The 18438-nt window shown below is 33.5% G+C and overlaps 2 protein-coding genes across 3 annotated transcripts; both read left to right on the plus strand.

Annotated features, from left to right (window-relative positions):
- The first annotated feature begins 1766 nt into the window (after positions 1–1766).
- Positions 1767–6077, plus strand: LOC102606305 (65-kDa microtubule-associated protein 3). The gene is made up of 13 exons (XM_006347999.2): positions 1767–1901; positions 2279–2367; positions 2474–2680; positions 2887–3138; positions 3243–3452; positions 3542–3697; positions 3809–3968; positions 4065–4216; positions 4301–4388; positions 4652–4725; positions 4831–4905; positions 5009–5333; positions 5426–6077. Exons 2-13 carry the CDS (start codon positions 2296–2298, stop codon positions 5890–5892), a joined length of 2238 nt encoding a protein of 745 aa, XP_006348061.1. The 5' UTR covers positions 1767–1901; positions 2279–2295; the 3' UTR covers positions 5893–6077.
- A 3909-nt stretch (positions 6078–9986) lies between these two features.
- On the plus strand, positions 9987–17203 carry LOC102578316 (B3 domain-containing protein Os02g0598200-like). Of its 2 annotated transcripts, XM_015309060.1 has the most exons (7): positions 9987–10083; positions 10471–10650; positions 14506–15262; positions 15811–15888; positions 16039–16202; positions 16285–16402; positions 16720–16800. In XM_015309060.1, the coding sequence occupies exons 2-6, from the start codon at positions 10519–10521 to the stop codon at positions 16369–16371; spliced, it is 1218 nt and encodes a 405-aa protein (XP_015164546.1). In that variant the 5' UTR covers positions 9987–10083; positions 10471–10518; the 3' UTR covers positions 16372–16402; positions 16720–16800. The 2 variants fall into 2 exon arrangements, with proteins under 2 accessions (XP_015164546.1, XP_006348062.1); XM_006348000.2 differs by lacking the exon at positions 16285–16402 and having other exon boundaries at positions 16720–17203.
- The last annotated feature ends 1235 nt before the right edge of the window (positions 17204–18438 follow it).

Genomic DNA, 18438 nt, shown 5'->3' on the forward strand with positions numbered 1-18438 from the left:
CCTGCATAACTAAACCCTGCATAACTAAACCCTGCATAATTAATACCTGCATAACTAAACCCTGCATAACTAATACCTGCATAACTAAACCCTGTATAACTAATACCTGCATAACTCTAACCAGTAACCAAACGGCCCCTTAATGTTTAACTTTAGTCAGATGTGTGATACAGCTTAAAATTTTACAAAGAAGAAATTCCCAACTCATTTCAACTTTTTGTTTTGTTTTGTGAGAGTAATCTAAAGAATTCATCGACAGTAAAGAAAATTGGGACCTGCAACATAAGCATATGTCAACTTTATTTGACAAAAAAAAAACAAATTTGTTTGACAAACAGTGCTCTATCAGCTTCATGGACTTTTCATATGTCAAGTTTGTTTGACAAAACCTTCATATTTCTTTACTAAAGAAATATATAAAAATTTCGTTTGAGACTTATATATCATTTTCAAAGAAAGATAAATAGCTTTTGAACTAGACAACTCTTTGACTTTGTCTATTTACCCTACGCCAAAAATTTGTGATTCACGTGAATTCATGATCTCTTCATCAAATAGATATTTAATGTACGTATTCTTTTGCATTGATTTAATATTACGGGCTATGGCTTCCATATTCTAAAAAAGGCAAAAAAAACAACAACATTTGATTGAATGATTAAATTATAAATTATTTACTTAGATTAATTCCCACTCAATACTTTTTTTTCTCCTTTCTCTGATATTTCCTTTTTTTCTTTTTGTTTCCTAAACTTTTTATGTGCTCTCATGTATCACGAAAGCTGTCTTATATCAACGACAATCAAGTTTAGGGCTAATTCTATAAACATATCAGGGATAGAGATGAATTTAAGTTTGTTATATTATCAATAAATTTAACATATGATAACATGTTAGTTATCATTTTCATAAAATTATCAATTTATAGTAGTAATCAAATCAAAATAACATGCCAAATAAAGAGATACTAGAGACATTTGCTGTTTCTTTAAAGTAGAAAAATCATTTCTCCTATGGACCACACCAAAATTTACCTTTCGCCTGAGATTTAAATTTTCATGATGGATAAATTCATTTTCTTTCCCTCCTCTAATTCATTTGAATTCTAACCAAATAAAATAAAGAAAGAGAAAAATACTCTTTCCCTATTTTTTCCCCATTTAATTTCTTTTCTTGTCCTTCCCTCCTTGATTCCAAACACATCATAGGTCTTCTTATTTGTTTTTTGTTTTCCACATATCCTTGCATTAAATAATGAGTAAACTTCACAAAAAAGAAGTATATGTATGTATGACAATAATTATGTCCAACGGTTTCCAAATTTTTATCATTTATAACAGACATGTATGAAGCGATAAATTTAAGATATATATTGGACCAGTTCAACCTTCGAGTTTTTACAATTGAAATGTTGAGATCAGTTAAACTCAATGACTATACATCATCCAAAAAAAAAACTACTTAATTAGAATGTCAGTGACACCGATAACCACTTAGAAAGGTGCATCCAGTTTTAGTAAAAGAAAGAAAAAAACAACAAGATAAAATTAGCATGTGGGAACTAAAATTTTACTTGCCGCAGTGTATAAAACTCAAACGCGAGGACTGTATTTCCATTTTTTACAAGATTATGGACTAAATTGAAACATTAGAAAATCAAGGGACGAAACGGTCGAACGTTACTGAACCTTTTGCAGAATATGACTCTATTAAACTATAGATCCGCTCATCTTCAACGGTCGAATTTTTCATATTTTAACGGCTACTTTCCTTCCCATTTCTCTCTCTCTATCTTAGCTACATTTGAATCAATAATTTTGAACATCTTTCCATCAGTCAGCTTCCAGAACAAAAACATCTCAGCTTCCGATTTCCAAATTGCAACATAACTGTTGATTCAGGTACTTTCCAACAAATTTTCTGCTTCTATGATGTGTCAATTTGTAGAAAAAGTATGTAAATCGATGCGTAAATCATGGATTTTTGTTCTTTTTCTTCCTGAATGATCGAACCGATGAAAGTAAATCCATTCGATCTCTATTTTACCAATCCCTGATTTGGTTTTAGCATGTGATTTAGGGTTTATTATTTTTGAAATTCTCGAGCGGAGAATTGGATGTGTTTTCTGAATTTGGTCAGTAGAAGTAGTCGGAATGAGTTATTTAAGGGTTTAAGTTTCACTTCAATTAATGAGATTAGTGTTTGTATTCAATAGATTGCGCTCATGGTGTTTGTTTTATGCTACACTGATCTTATAAAGATTGTTTTTTGTTAACAGATCCAACATCTTTTAAGATGACAGCTGCTCAAGGTGATCCAATTCAGCAAATGGAAACTACATGTGGAACATTGCTATATGAATTGCAGGTAATTTTCATGAATTAGCTACTACTGACTTGTTCGAAATTCATCAGTTCTTGATACTAATCTTACTGTTCAAACATGTTTCCTTTTTCTCTCCTTTTTTTTTAAGATTATATGGGATGAAGTTGGGGAATCTGATACTGAAAGGGACAAAATGCTGTATGAGCTTGAACGAGAATGTTTAGAAGTATATAGAAGAAAAGTGGATCAAGCAAATAAGAGTAGAGCTCAATTAAGGCAGGCAATTGCTGATGCTGAAGCAGAGCTTGCAGCTATCTGTTCTGCGATGGGGGAGCGACCAGTGCATATTAGACAGGTCAGGAAAACGTAACCAAATAGCCTTGCAAGTTATCTTTTCAGGGATTTGTAGAAAGAAATGACATACATGATGTTATTCTTTAGCGAATCTCCGAGATGATAATTCTAGACAATAGCTGTAATTGTATGATTTCAAATTGGATTTACATGTTAATTTTAGTTTCATAAGATAGTAATCAATTTTACTATGAATGTTGTGTTCAGTCTGATCAGAGCCTTGGAGGTCTGAAGGCAGAACTTAGAACCATTCTTCCAGAATTGGAAGAGATGCGCAATAGGAAATCTGATAGAAAGAATCAATTCATTGAAGTTACAAAGCAGTTACAGAAGATTAGGGATGAAATTTTTAATCCCACTGGTTGTACTTCTACTTCTGTGGTAGTTGATAAAAGTGATTTATCTTTAAGAAAGCTAGAAGAATTACATGCTGAACTGCAGGCACTTCAAAAGGAGAAGGTCAGTTTTCTGCTGCACCCTATTCAGTTGTTCCAAATCCCCCTACACCCCAAGCAAATGAAATAACAACTAATTTGACTGATTTTACTATCCTTTTGCGGCAGAATGAACGCTTGAAACAAGTTTTGGACCACCTAAGTACTTTGAACTCACTATGCTTGGTTCTTGGTATGGATTTCAAACATACTGTCAATGAGGTTCATCCGAGTCTAGGGGAATCTGAAGGAACCAAGAATATAAGTAATGATACAATCCAACATTTAGCTGCTGCAATAGGAAGACTACGAGAGGTTAAGTTACTCAGGATGAAACGGGTATGTGAATGATTAAATTGTTCTGAAGTCATTGATGCTTTTTTTCCTTGTTCACTTAATAAACATTGTTGACTTTCTTATTGCTGCAGCTGCAAGAGCTTGCATCTTCCATGTTGGAACTATGGAATTTGATGGACACCCCCATTGAAGAGCAACAGACTTTTCAGAATGTTACTTGTAAGATAGCTGCCTCAGAACATGAGATAACAGAGCCAAATATCCTGTCAGTGGAATTCATTAACTATGTAAGTAATTGTAGATTAGATGAATTGTTTTGGCGTCATCCACTACACGACTATTCCTTTGTCTATTGAGAGTGAACTATGGGAACTGATACTTAATATTTTGCTATCAAGGTTGAGGGAGAATTGTCCCGCTTGGAAGAGTTGAAAGCAAGCAAAATGAAAGAGCTTGTTTTAAAGAAAAGATCAGAACTAGAAGAGATCTGCAGAAAAACACACATGGTTGCTGATTCAGATAATGCAATGGATGTTGCTATTGAAGCTATTGAATCTGGTATTTATCTTGTAGCCAAGAAGACGGTTCTAGTTTAAGCCTATGGCCTTTATATGTGATTAATGTCGAGATATCTTGCCTTTCGCTCTCTTGAAGGAGCTGTTGATGCTGCTTCTATCCTCGAGCAAATTGAACTCCAAATAGCACAAGTTAAAGAAGAAGCTTTCAGCAGGAAAGAAATATTAGACAAGGTGGAGAAATGGATAGCCGCATGTGAGGAGGAGTGTTGGCTTGAAGAATACAACAGGGTTGGTTTGCTTTTGACTTGAACTGGTATGTACTTTATAAGTATACTTATAGTCACTTAATTATCTCCTTTAACTCCTGCACAGGATGAAAATCGATACAATGCTGGACGAGGTGCCCACCTTACTCTAAAGCGTGCTGAGAAAGCTCGTACTTTAGTTAATAAGCTTCCAGGTATAAGTTACTTCTTGATTGTTTGTCCCATTTGTCTGGAGAGCCTTATTTTTAATCCGAAGTTATTATTGTCTCATAAATCTGGTGATTTCAGTGTTGAGGGAAAAAACAATGTTATAATTGTTACCTCTTGACAGCTTGTTATATATCCCGTTGTTTGGGTAATAATGAAATTTCAGTGTTGAGAAAGACAAAGTTATCAATTGTTGAACAACGAATATTGCCTGATACTAATGTCTGAACTTATTAATGTTATTGAACAGCAATGGTAGAAGCATTGGCATCAAAAACAAAAGCATGGGAAAGTGAGAGGGGGATCGATTTCACTTATGATGGAGTATGTACTCTCCACTTTTGTCTTTTAAAACTATTTCAATTTTCTGGTATAAGTTGTGCAGGCACATGAGCTTTCCCCTCAAGTTTTTGATTTACTTTCTACTAGATCCGTCTTCTTGCTATGCTTGAAGAGTATAACATCTTACGACAAGAAAAGGAGGAAGAACGTAAAAGACAACGAGTATGAACTGAACTCTCAATTGACTTTTTGTTGAAGCTATAAAAATCTTTGCTTATCATTGATGAGTCGGTCTTCTAAAACCTTCACATTTATCTCAACTCAGGACCAGAAGAAACTTCAGGGACAATTAATGGCAGAACATGAAGCTATCTATGGCTCAAAGCCCAGCCCTATGAAGAACCAAAGTGCCAAAAAGGGTCGTAGAATGTCATGCAGTGGTGCAACCAATAGAAGGCTTTCTGTTGGAGGAACAATGCTCCAAACTCCGAAGCTTTCTATTGGAGGAACAATGCCTCAAACTCCAAAGACTGAATTCCATTCAACCAAAGCTACACCAAACACACATCACACAAAGAAATCTGATCTCTTTCATCAAAGAGATCAATTCAATTATTCTAACGATGATGGATTGCCAGCTCTATCAGCAGGTAATTTCACAATTTTAATCTCCTTAATATAACTCTTGATCAACTTGGTGGAAATATCAGCAGCTAATCTTCTTCTATACTTCTTTGTGTAGGGCGGAAAGGTCTGGATCTTGCTGGACTTCCTTTGAAAAAGCAGTCCAATTCAGTAAATGGTTGCGAGATGGAGAAAACTATGACACGGAAGCCTTTCTCCCCCATTTCTTCCACTGATTCATCCAAGTTCAATGCAACTAACATTTTGGAAGATCTGAATAGAAAGCATAATCATAATGAGATGGTGAATAAGATGCTTCCAAGTAGCCAAATTCCATTCTCTACTCCAGTGAAGACACTTTATACTACAGAAGAAGAGAACAGAACTCCTCTCGCAGTGGCAACAATTCCTGTCACTTCTACTCCTTTAACTGTGTCTGCCCCTATGCAGACGGCTGTAACACCGATTCATAATGCTCTTGTTCCTTACAATTATTCCAAGACAGTTGAGGAGATTCCTGTAGAGATTGAGTATTCTTTTGAGGAGAGGAGGCTTGGATTTGTTCTTCCCAGAACACAAGTCTAACACCAACAAAATTCATTGTTAACTACTGCTTTCAGTACTTATGATTTGCTAGCTAATCCTGTTCTCTTGCTTAATGGTTAAAAAGTCAATCTGTATATTGGCTTCTTTTAACGCGTGTACATAGTCTACGAATATTGAACGTGGACTGGATTTTATAAATAACTAGGGGTGAATTATCCGTGCGACATGAATGACCTCGTTAAGCTTTAAACTTATTTCTCTTCACTTTCTGAAAATTTGTCCATAACTTCAAATAATTCTTTGCAAATTCTGTTGGCGTTTCAAATTTTGTACACCAATGATCTTATTTGTCTTCACTTTCTGAACATTTTGCCCACTTCATTACAATAGTTGTAATGTTAATTAAATTTCTATTCTTACCAAGATTAGTTATGAAAAAGAGATCATTTTCTTTGTGTGTAATTCGTTGAATCCTCTTATTGCTAGAATCGTTTTAGCCATTGATGAACTTGGAAAAGATTGATAAGGAATGTGTACAAGGCAGAGTAATTTTAGGCTAAAAATAAGGAATGTGTACCTTTTATATGGAGTAATAAATATGCTAGAAAACTCAAAGTGGCCTCTCAAGGATTCGGCTCCTCTCCATTTCTCTTCTCTCTATTTTCTCCAAGTTCTTATTTGGATTAATGACACATGATATAGATTAAAATAAATGGTTAAGATTTAATTTCCCAAAGTAAATCTCTAATCATGATTTAATTAATAAATATATTATATATTAAGTATTAAAAATTATTATAATCTCACTATTTTAGCAATATATTATCTTATCCATAAATATAGGGAAAAAAAGTTCTCTTCCTAAATATTTTTTTTACATAAGATCTTTTTTTAATTTTCTTTTAAATAATCTTTTTATCTAATTATAAGAATAATTAACTGAATAGAAGTATAGAAATCATAATTAACCTACCGTACGTACTTGTATCACCGTATCCTTAATCTTATTATGAAATTAAAATTAGTTTGTTAAAATGATTTGATCATCTCTAGGGTAATTAATTAATCACTGATCAAGATGTCTTTAACAAAAAATTACGATAAAAAAATTATTTAAAAGAAAATTTAAAAAAGATCTTACGTACAAAAAAAATTTAGGAAGAGAACTTTTTTTCCTATATTTATGGACAAGATAATATGTTGCTAAAATAGTGAGATTATAATAATTTTTAATACTTAATATATAATATATTTAATAATTAAATCATGGTTAGAGATTTACTTTGGAAAATTAAATCTCAACCATTTATTTTAACCTATGCCATGTGTCACTAATCCAAATAGGAACTTGGGGAAAATGGAGAGAAGAGAAATGGAGAGGAGCCGAATCCGTCTCTGAATATGTATTTTTTTTGAAGTACCATGTGGTTGAGTAGTTATAGTAGTATGTTTACTAGTTCTTTCATTTCAGGCAAACAATACAAATTTCATTAGTTTATGAGTAAATTACTTTACTTCACGTGAGTTTTCAATATTATGAATCTTATTATAACTGGAACTTCGTAATCATGAGGTAAAAATTAGGTGTAGTTTATTCCAAACACATTGTATCCAAGTAGATTCGCATGTATCTGACTCTCTCACCCTCGCCTCTCTTCTTATGTATCTATATTTCAGAAGGTATCTAATGTGATTTGCATGTATCTGAGATACATAGACTATCTTACTTGCCTCCTCCAATCTTGTTCGCCTCTTTCTCTATTTCAGTATATCTGGAATGCAAACATACATGTATCTAAGTGTATTGGACTTGAAATCTGGTATGATATCATTATTAGTGAGACAATATAAAATTACTTCAAATTTTAGGGAGAATTAGTAAATATAGCGGGAATATTTGTGTAATTAAGTAGTTTGACCTTTGATACTCATACACTCTTCATTATTCTTTCAATCTAAATATCTCCTTTACGTTATCCTTTCGATCAAAATATACGCCTCTCATTATCGTCGGGATACATGTCAAACTCATAATCAAATAACTTCACCTCCAATTTTAAATATCCAATTCTTTTTAAAATCCACCTATTTAACCCGACCTATTTTCTTTTATTTTCAGATTCTTCTTCTATTAAGACTCAAATTCGAGTTTTTTTAATTTCACCGAAAACTAGTGCTCGCCACAGTTTATCTTCCCCTTCCTCAACAAATAATAGCAATAAAGTATGATTATCTTTTGCATCAAGTTGGAAAGGACTGTCTCTTTCACGTATTCTTTTACATCCTGATTAAATAAGAGACTATGTTCTCTTGCTATAATGGTTATAGAAAAGTGTTATTGTATTTCATGAGGACGTAACGTACTTACTTGTTATAGTGGATTGTTAAGTTGAATTGTTGTTTTAGATATTCACTTTAATCTTTAGTAGCATTTTATTGTTATAGTGGATTGTTAAACTGAATTATTGTTTTACTTTAGTAGCATTTTAATGTTTATGGCTGTAACATATTTACTTGTTATAATGGAGAAGTGGATTTCTAAGAGAATCAAATATTAAAATTTGGGAGTGAGTTATTTGATCATGAACTTAACATGTGTTCCTTTGCCAAAATTGAGGATAAATCCATGTCAAAATATTATGAAATGAGTATAATAGAACCTATTTAAGTCATTTGTAGCTTTTGGAAGTGTTTGACAATGTTAAAATAATTTAAATAAGTTTAAAATGACTTAAAAGAAAGTTAAAAAAATTAAAAGTAGGTCTCCCCTACTTTTTATTTTTTGACTTAAAAATCATTTAAGTTTGATTTTTTACTTTTTGATTTAAAAGCTATTCTTTTAAATCCAATCCAAACAAGCTCTTAGACTAAACATATAGTAAAATTGTATATTTTTTGACTAACATACTTTTAATTTATTTTTAGCTATTGAAAGTGTTTAGTAAAGTTAAAAATAATTTAAAATAAGTTAAAAATGACTTTTAAAAGAAGAAGTTAAAAACCAAAAATAAGAGGCTCCCTACTTTTTATTTTTTGACTTAACATTTAACAACTACTTTTTTCAGCCCATCCAAACATCGATTTGGATTGACTTAAAAATTAGTCAAACCTACTTATAAGTTATTTTTAACTTTTGGAGTGTTTGACAAAGTTAAAAATAACTTTAAAATGACTTAGTAAAACAAAGTTGAAAATAGATACTACTCTACTTTTTATTTTTTAACTTAAAATTTACTTAAGTTTAACTTTTTTTTAAACTATTTTTTTAGTGCTCTGAATATAACCAGAAATATATTTAAACTAGGTAATTTGACCGCGCGAAGTGCGGTCATAAATAATAATTTCATCGAACTTGTAAATAATCTTTTACTAATATCCATACATTAAAAATAATGGAAAAAAATAAGTTCTTAAAAAAATATTAGCAATATTCCAGCATGAATTTGATTATTTGTCATTATCACATAACTCAAGAACCTTTAATGAATGAATTGTTCAGGAAATAATAAATCATTGGTTCTTTAATCAGCATTAAAAATATAAAGAAGAAAATAAGAATATATATATACAAAGGCATTTCGTAAGAAAAAGAACACATTTAAGTTGCATAGATTATACAATTGTGATATATGTCTCCGAAAAAAATTCAAAAATTTGTTTACAAATTTAAAAAAGAAATTACACTTGAACATGAAAGCAATTATAACTTTTGAACTTGCAAAATGAATTTATCCAATTGACAAGTGAGAAACTTCATATCTATGTAAAAATAGATAATATGTAAGTACTTTTAAGTTATAGAATTTTATATAAAATATCAAAACATGAATTCTTGGAATTGAGTACAATAATTATTTTCTGCAAAATGAATATACCTACTTTATGTGTATATGTTCAATATAATCGAAGTCAATAACTTTGTAGAAATATAAACAACAAAGTTTAAAACATGTACTCAAAAACAACAATTAATATCAAAAGCATAAATTAATAATTATAAAAAAAAACATAGGTAAAAATAAAATGAAATAAAAAGAAAAAAATCGAATCTACCAAATGCACAGTGTCCCCTAAAAAAAAATAGATCCTCTCAAAATGAAACATTTTATTTCTAACCGTGCGAGGGTAAATATTTAACCTTTTCCAAAACTTCAAAATACAAACCGAAGCTTATTCACGGCAGCTTCTGCTAACTTAATCGCAGCTTCACGGTTTTCACCATTAACGCAGGTATGGAAATTTTTGTCCCTCTTTAGTTTCACTTCTATTCTCTTTACTAAATTGCCTATTCTATTGTAGAGATGATTACTTTGAGTTGCTATAAGAAGCTAGGGCTAGTAAATAGAGTTCCGAACTAGCGAAAAAGATGAAATCTTTGACTAGGTATTGAATTTTACGTTTTGTATCATAGACATTTTCTTGTTTCTATAAATCGAGAAGCACATGTCCATGTCGAAAACCATATCCGTACTCCTCCTTACAGTACAAACTTGTTAAATTACATTTGCAATGTTAGCATGCCATTTTTCAATTTAGTGGCCTCTGAACAAATTTGTGGCATCCCAATGTGCTATCTCTAACCAATATTTACATGAATGTTGTAATTGCTCTATGTAGGGGGGAGAAATTTGTCGAAAGACAACGTACTTTGTCAGGAGAAGAGAGATGGTTCACCACAATGAAGCATGTGAAATGTGCACCCGCACGTGCATGTTGATACATGGACAAAGGGATCCCTCACCAATTGTTAACTCTTTCTTCAAAGTCATGATCGACAAGCGCTTCTCCAAAATTCTGGTATAATATGATCTTACACGTGTTTTTTGTTTCTTTTTTCTTTTTGAGTTTAAAACTTCTTAAAGAAAGCATTGGTTTTAATAACAATATTTACTCAATTTGTTCTTGTATTTTTTTAAATCTACCTTTTACATCCATTAGCTTGTCTTTTTGAGGTTAATTTGGAGAAACTTTCTTTCTTTTTATAGTTCTAGGCTTGCCTCATTTCTTTTTAGCACATATAATTAGTACACTATCGCACCCATGGAGCTATCTACTTAGAATACCATGTCGGACATGGCCAAAACATCTCAGACAACCTTCTCTCGTTATATCTTTTATGTGCGCGGCTTGCATAGTTTGTCTGATGTGGTTATCTCTAACCTTATCCAATCTTGCATAACACCACACCCATTTTAACATCTGCAGTTATATAACACTCTGTTTTAGTATGTGTATTACAGCTTCGTCTATCATATCATTCTCTTAAAAACTCAGCCTAGATATTTGGATTGCCTGCATTTTGGACCACAATCCCTGGACAAAGCCTAAGTTAAGCGTTGGTTTTGGATAAAGAGAACTTTATAATCTCATTTGAATTGTCGAATGAGTTCTGTCAATCTTAACATTTTCATGTTTCAAACTTCGTAGAGATTACACTGCCTATAGAATAGGATAAAAACGAAAGGAATAGGAACATTAGAGAGATGACCCTTCTTGGCTGGAATCTCTATCAATAAATTCAGTCTTTCCCCCCTTCACCTAGTGATGCTTAAACAGAAAGACGTTCAAACTATGACTAGGCAAGACCAACTTCAACTTGTGATCCATGTAAATTCTTCCAATACTTGAGTACCGTGCCTACCTGCTAATGTTACATTTAAATCTTCTGAAGCATTACAACCTTATGTAGATCTATCGACAGAGAAATAAGACGAAGCTTTCAAGCTAGTCATAAGGGATTAAGGGGGAAGGCCCTTTCAATTCTGGAATGGGATAAATCTGTCTCATCATCCTTCAATCACCGGCTTGAGTCTGCTGCATATATAACATTTCAAATCTCTTTACAGCCACTTGAGCTCGTTATAAAAAAATATATTCCTTACACTTTCAAATGATCCCGATCTGCATTGTTGAAATTTTGAAAAAAGAGACCAAACAGCCTGTCCAAATTGCCAACAATTGAAGAATTCTGAACCTTCTTGTTTAACACTGGAATACTGGATTAGTTTTTCTCAATTGTGTTTCTCTGTCAAGTGTGAATCAGGGGAATAACTTCTCAAGAACTGATCAAAAGATAGAAGAGTTCTTTTAAGTTCATTAAATATACTCCTAAAACTGATCAACAAAAGATGCAAGTCAGTCTTCAATGATGTTAAAATTCCAAAATGAAATATTTCGTGCTTAGAGAAAATAATAGAAAAAACTAATAGAACCTTGAAATCAGATACGTCAGTTATTTGGTCCTGTAATGCTACATAATTGATGTCCTTTTTTAGTCTGATGAATATTTTAATAATTAGCCAGATATGGGATTGGGGGACTACTTTCGAAGGAAAGAGTCCCCCCACGAAGCTGCTGGTCGTGTCTATAATACCTGGAACTTTTCTTCTTCTTCTGGTGGTCGGGGGAGGGGAGGGGGGATTTCCTTTGACCAAGGGACGTTGGACAGTCCTGTTTCAGGTCTGGTTCTTTTGCTTCTAGTGCCAAAAGGGTTGTTGTGTTACCACTTACCAGAAAGTAGTTGATCTGTTGAGTTGTATAGATTATGAGGCGAGAGGGGATGAAGTTTGAGTGAAATTGGATTGGTGGATAAAAGAGGTTACCAATTGAGGCACATAATGGTGGAGGTATGATTGTGGTGTACCGAAGATGAAACAAGGAGGTGGGCGGTGAACATGAAGAAAGAGGAGGGGGAATAATGTGTTGATGGATTGTAAAATTATTAGTTGCAATGTGAGGGAATGAATGACCCCAACAAAAGGGACATCATTAAAGTAGGTTGAGAGGATGAGGGGTAGATGTGATATGTTTTCAAGAATATTTTTTGGAGACCTTTACAAATAGTTATGGTAAGAAATCAGGGCAAATAACCCCAACACGTGTAACCTTTAAAAAGAAAAATAAAGAGCTACATATTAAGAGCAATACACGTGTTAAGCAGATTGTCAATTTATAGTACAAGACATGTTACTTTTTGTACAACTATTAATTGCAGTGTTCGTACACTGCTTGTTGGCTTATATAAAAGAAGAAAAGAAGAAGATAAAAGAAGAGTAATATATATATATACTAGATGGGAAGGCCCGTGGCAAGCACGGGCCCAATAGTCAAAATATTATGTTTGTTAAAATATTAATATTAATGAATCAAGGGTGATGGCTTTTGCAGAAGATGGATAATATTATATACTATTAGATATATTGAGAATGTGTACAACAGACATCAGTATGATGCTGACCTGCAAAAGAGCAAATGAAAATTTCAAAAAGAACGATACATGATCAGTTAAAGGGGGGGGGGGGGGGGGGGGGGGGGGGGAGGTTGAGTGAAGTATGACTGTATTTCAGCCGGGGAATTTTGGGAGGAATACTCATTCCTTGGGATGATAGAAGGTGGATATGTGGAAGTTAACAATAGGGGGTTTGTGTTAGGGATGCAGTTTAGATTCATTAGCAATGGAATTGAGTGGGGATTCGGGGGTATCTATGGACCTATAAGGAGGGGTCCAAGAAGTCTTTTTGGGAGGAGTTAAGAGTTGAGATGTGGAGGTGGTATATGCCTTGGGTGTTAGGTGGATTTTTAATACCAGAGGTTTTGGTGTTATTGATAACCTTTTTCCTATTATTTTCCTTTAACACGTGCCTCTTTCACTTGGTTTAGGTCGGAGGACCCAATATCTAGATCAAGAGTAGACAGATTCCTAGTGTCTACTTCTTTGGAGGAGTTGGCTCCCAACGTGATCCAGATTCCTCTTCTGCGAAGGTTATCAGACCCATTCACCTATCAGGTTGTATGGAAGTAGAAGAAGATAGACAAGATCTGCTTTTAGATTTGAGAACATGTGGCTAAGTGTGATTATTTCGGGGATAGAGTGACTGGTTAGTGGTGGAGTTAAGGTGGATGGGAGGTTTTTTTATAGGCTTGCCAAAAGTTGAAATTGGTTAAAAAATATAATGTTGTGGAATAAAGAGGTGTTTGGGAGGGTAGGGGTGAAAATGAGAGAGATTATAAATGAAGTAGGGAATAAGCAATGGCAGAAGTGAGAAGGGTGTTAGAGGGAGAAGGAGAAGGAGAGGAAAGAGGGGTTGAAAAGGGAGCTAGCTGATTTGGCCATAGCCCAAGAGGTTAGTTGGAGAAAGATCGAGGGCGTTATGATTAAAAGAGGGGGACTCTCATACAAGTGTGAGTTCGATTCTCACTATCCTCTTTCCCCTTCCCAACCCTCCTAAGTAATGGAAAAATAATTTACTCTAAGAAAAAGCTATGAAGTTTCTGAGCGAAAAATATTCTTACAGTCCTTTATAAGGTAGGCGGTAGCTGCAATTTCTAAGAAGCTTTGTTGTAGTTTCAGTTTGGTTTCTCTCCATTATGCTTTTAGCAGGGTCCACATTCTATCTTTTCTTTAGAAATAGTTGGCGTGCATTTGTTGCTTTAACTTTCCTAAATGTTATTTTATGCAATTTAAATTGACCACATGAAAGGACAAAATTGGTGTAATTTTTTTTTGAAATTTTTACGATAAGCGGATGTTCAATGTACAATTCAAACTCTTCCAATGGTGTGGTGGGTAACTTATTTCATTAACCTAGGTGTGTGAGTTACATATTAGTTTATACTTTATAGCCATTCATATTCTAAGTACAAACTTTTCAGTACTTTCCCCCCAGATTTGCTCGATTGGTGTCTCACTTGACTGATCAAGAAACTTATCTGGAGGACTCAAGTGGACAGCAATGGAGGGTGGGAATATGTAATCATAATGGTTCGCTTGCAATTCGACAAGGATGGCGTACCTTTTCATCAGAGCATGGTCTAATAATGGGAGACTTTTTGGTTTTCCACTATATTCAGGGTCAGCACTTCGTTGTTCAAATATATGGAACAAGTGGTTGTCAGAAGATCAACTCTTACAATGGCACTCATACGGGGAAGAAAAGACCGAGAACTAATTCTACAGAAACTTCCCATGATGAGCTGTCTCCGGAAACTGACATAAATTTAAGGAAAAAAAGGAATTCAACACCCTCAGTTACTGCTGTACCAGAGTCTGAAAGGGCTGGACACCAGCCAGTGACCACAACTTTTGCATCAAACATTGATGCCGAAACTGGAGAGCAACAAGTAGTTCCCCAAGAAGAAGGAACCAGTGATGTTCTACAATGTGAAAATAGACCTCATAATCACACCGATATAATATCACAAAGGGAATCAAGTTCAGTAGATGTGGTTCCTTTGGAGATGGAGCTCTTAACCTTGAAAGCACCCCTCCTTGACGTAAAAATCACTCAGACTGAAAAAATTTCTGGACCAGTGAACAATATTTCACTTTTGGGCCAAACAGATGAAAATAACCATCATGTGGGTCTTATCTCTAGCACATCTCTGAAATCAGCTGAAAATGGTAGCAATGGTAATTTTCCCCCTTTCATATATGTCATATTTTCTTAATATCTTTACTGTGTCTGGAAAGACTGGAAGGGAAGGGAAAAATACAAAGAGGGAAAATAGAAAGGAAGTGGGAGAGAACTTTTAGTAGGGCAAATAGAAAAATGATCTGTCTGTCTCTCCCGACTTCTCTAGTTAAATGAAAGAAGAAAAAATAAAATTTTGTACTTTTCCCTTAATTTCCTTCCTCTTCCCCATTTTCTGCATATACGTGATTTACTTTGATTTGCTCCAATATATATTCTCAACCACACAATGGATGATTTATTAGGCAGTCATTTGATGCGTTTATATAAAAAAGAAAGTCACTGTACCAGCAACAATCAAGTAACCACAGAGAAATCCAATGAAGCATCTCCTTCCAGTCTCTCATATTAAAGCATATTTTTTGTTCTGCTGAATTAAATGTAGTTTTATTGTTCTGTCAAGTTATTTATGAGACTCGATTTTTGCTTTATCTTTTTTTCTTTTTTGGATTTCTGCCTGTTAATTGAGGGGCTTTGCGTCCTGCAGCGAAGGAAACAAGAGTAGATAAGCTAGAACTGAAGGAAATGGAAGCAAAAACTCGTTGCCCTTCTAAAAAGTTGAACGGTATAACATTTTCATATTTAGTTTATAATTCATTGATATCCCTTTCTCATAACTGCTCGTCATCCCATGCATGTATTCACTGTTGAATCCCTTTGACCATCTTTCCTGCTGCTTTCTTATTTGATGTATACTGCATATGAGCAAGTGCAGGAAAAGAGCCAAAAATAACAGAGAAAGATTGTCAAGGTTATCCTGAGGCTGTCATTGGTAATAACATAGCTATAAAAAGCGAGCCTGCAGATTCAGGAGACACATCATTTCCTGATGCTGGCAACTTCTCATGTTCACTGCAGGTGGATGGTCGAAATTTTCTGGTGAATATCTTGCTGAAATATTATTCCCTCTGCTTTTAGCTGGATTTTGAGGAATTTCATTTGTTTGATTTCTTCCCTGCAGCGTATACAGTGCTTGAATGTGTATATCTTGAGTGTTCATTGGAGTGACATGCATTTTAGTACTGCTTTCACCTATCCTTGGCATTGAATAATCAAAGAAAGATATTATATAGAAGCTTGTAAGCATACTTCGGCCTAAATACTCTATATAATATTTAGGAGAAAAAGATATCTCATTTTCTGTGAAGCAGGGCCTGCATTCCATTGCCGTTCAAATATTTGGCACTTTTAATCACCTGATTACACTGTTCATTCTTTTTACCTTATTCTTTTTGCCATGATTTAAGGCCTAAAGCTTTCTCATTAGAGAACATAGTCCACTCCACATTGTGCTTAACTACATGTATTTGGCTGAAATTGTTCTTGATTCCCGGGTGTATATGCTTTTCGTCTCCACGATATCTTTGAATTTAAACCTCCTTAAATTACTGTGTAGGAATTACCACAAAGCTGGCCACAAGTTATAGTGGGCAGAAGGAAGATGGGAAAGATTATTATTTATCTCAAAGGACCAGATAATAGACGCTGGCCTGTCATCTATCATGAGAATTTCGGTTCTAAGATTTTGGCAGGAAACTGGGAATTATTTGCTGCAGTTTATGGCCTGAAACCTGGAGATGAATGTCTATTCCAACTTTCAAATCAGTCAAAACGTATGTTTACTGTACACGTAGCCCACAAGGTAGATGTCACTCAAACTACTTTGAGTTGATTATTGTCAGACAGTTGTGAGAATAATGTGATGGGAGCTATGTCGAGATTTTACTTGATGGTTCTTATATAGTCACTTGATTTAAGCAAATCTGTAGTGGATATTGGATTTATTCATCCTGTGCTTTATCTGTGAATGCTATGTTGATGCTTCCATTTAGCAGCATCATACATTGAAGCAAATAAAGGTCTCAAAGTTGCAGATTTGACATGCACCCTTTTCTTTTTTCTTAGAAGTACAGCAGTTGGAATGAGTTGCTGTCTTATAAGTGTACATAGTCTATGAATATTGATCACGGACTTGATTCTTATATTAATATTTGCCTCTTATAAGCTGTGGAAGTTTCTCTTTACAAATTGAGAATCTTCATTAGATTTTATTGCTATGTGCTTATTGAGACAACCTTAACTCCCTGGTCCCAGAATATCTTCGAAACTTACAGTGCTCACATTCTTCTAAAGGCCACTAAACATAAGCTCTTTTGCTTCCTCATTCACCAAAATATCCAAAAAGAAATGTGCTGCATATCATTTTAAAGTCCCAGACAGGGTAACATTTTTTTTTTGGTTTCCCATGTTCGAAGCCCGCATTGAAGCCCCGACTAAATCCGGATCACGTACGGCTATGCGTGGCAACGGGATCGGAACCGGAACGGAACCGGGCACCATGGGCCGGAACCGTATCGGAACTGGTAATTCTGGAAAATTTTATGTATACCTCGGATATTTAAATTATAAACTTTAAAACTATAAAACTATAAAATTTAAATTTCACACTTTAAATTTTAAAAGTTTGAAAATTTAAATTCAAACTTTAAAAGTATTAAAGTTTAAATTTCACACTTTAAAAGTTTTAAAATTTAAATTTAAATTATAAACTTTAAAACTATAAAAATTTAAATTTCACACTTTAAATTTTAAAAGTTTGAAAATTTAAATTCAAACTTTAAAACTATAAAAGTTTAAATTTCACACTTTAAAAGTTTTAAAATTTAAATTTAAATTATAAACTTTAAAACTATAAAAATTTAAATTTCACACTTTAAATTTTAAAAGTTTGAAAATTTAAATTCAAACTTTAAAACTATAAAAGTTTAAATTTCACACTTTAAAAGTTTGAAAATTTAAATTTAAGACAATAATAAAAAAAAATTAAGGCGAGTAGCCTATACTTTTATTAATATTAATTAAATAGTACAAGTTGAGTTACAAAATATTAGTAGAGTATTAAAAAATCTAATCTACACAACCACCTTCTAGGAAGGGTTCTGTTTGAATTAGACCTCGAATTATTATACTCATACTAATAGACATTTAAATTTAATAGTTCATGCTACCAATGAAATCTTTTTTAAATCATTTAACATTTCTCTAGTAACATGCTCTGAAATTGGTTGATTAGATAGTTCCTCCATTGCATCAATGTTGTACGTCACTAAAATCT

Source organism: Solanum tuberosum, unplaced genomic scaffold, assembly GCF_000226075.1.
Source record: "Solanum tuberosum cultivar DM 1-3 516 R44 unplaced genomic scaffold, SolTub_3.0 scf00099, whole genome shotgun sequence".
Lineage (NCBI taxonomy): Eukaryota > Viridiplantae > Streptophyta > Magnoliopsida > Solanales > Solanaceae > Solanum > Solanum tuberosum.

Coding starts and splice junctions, on each gene's coding strand:
- LOC102578316 (XM_006348000.2), top strand. CDS start 10,519: ATGGTTCACCACAATGAAGCATGTGAAATGTGCACCCGCACGTGCATG. Junction 10,651..14,505: donor AGCGCTTCTCCAAAATTCTG/GTATAATATGAT, acceptor CAAACTTTTCAG/TACTTTCCCCCCAGATTTGC. Junction 16,203..16,719: donor TGGATGGTCGAAATTTTCTG/GTGAATATCTTG, acceptor ATTACTGTGTAG/GAATTACCACAAAGCTGGCC.
- LOC102606305 (XM_006347999.2), top strand. CDS start 2,296: ATGACAGCTGCTCAAGGTGATCCAATTCAGCAAATGGAAACTACATGT. Junction 2,681..2,886: donor GACCAGTGCATATTAGACAG/GTCAGGAAAACG, acceptor TGTTGTGTTCAG/TCTGATCAGAGCCTTGGAGG. Junction 4,906..5,008: donor AAGAACGTAAAAGACAACGA/GTATGAACTGAA, acceptor ATCTCAACTCAG/GACCAGAAGAAACTTCAGGG.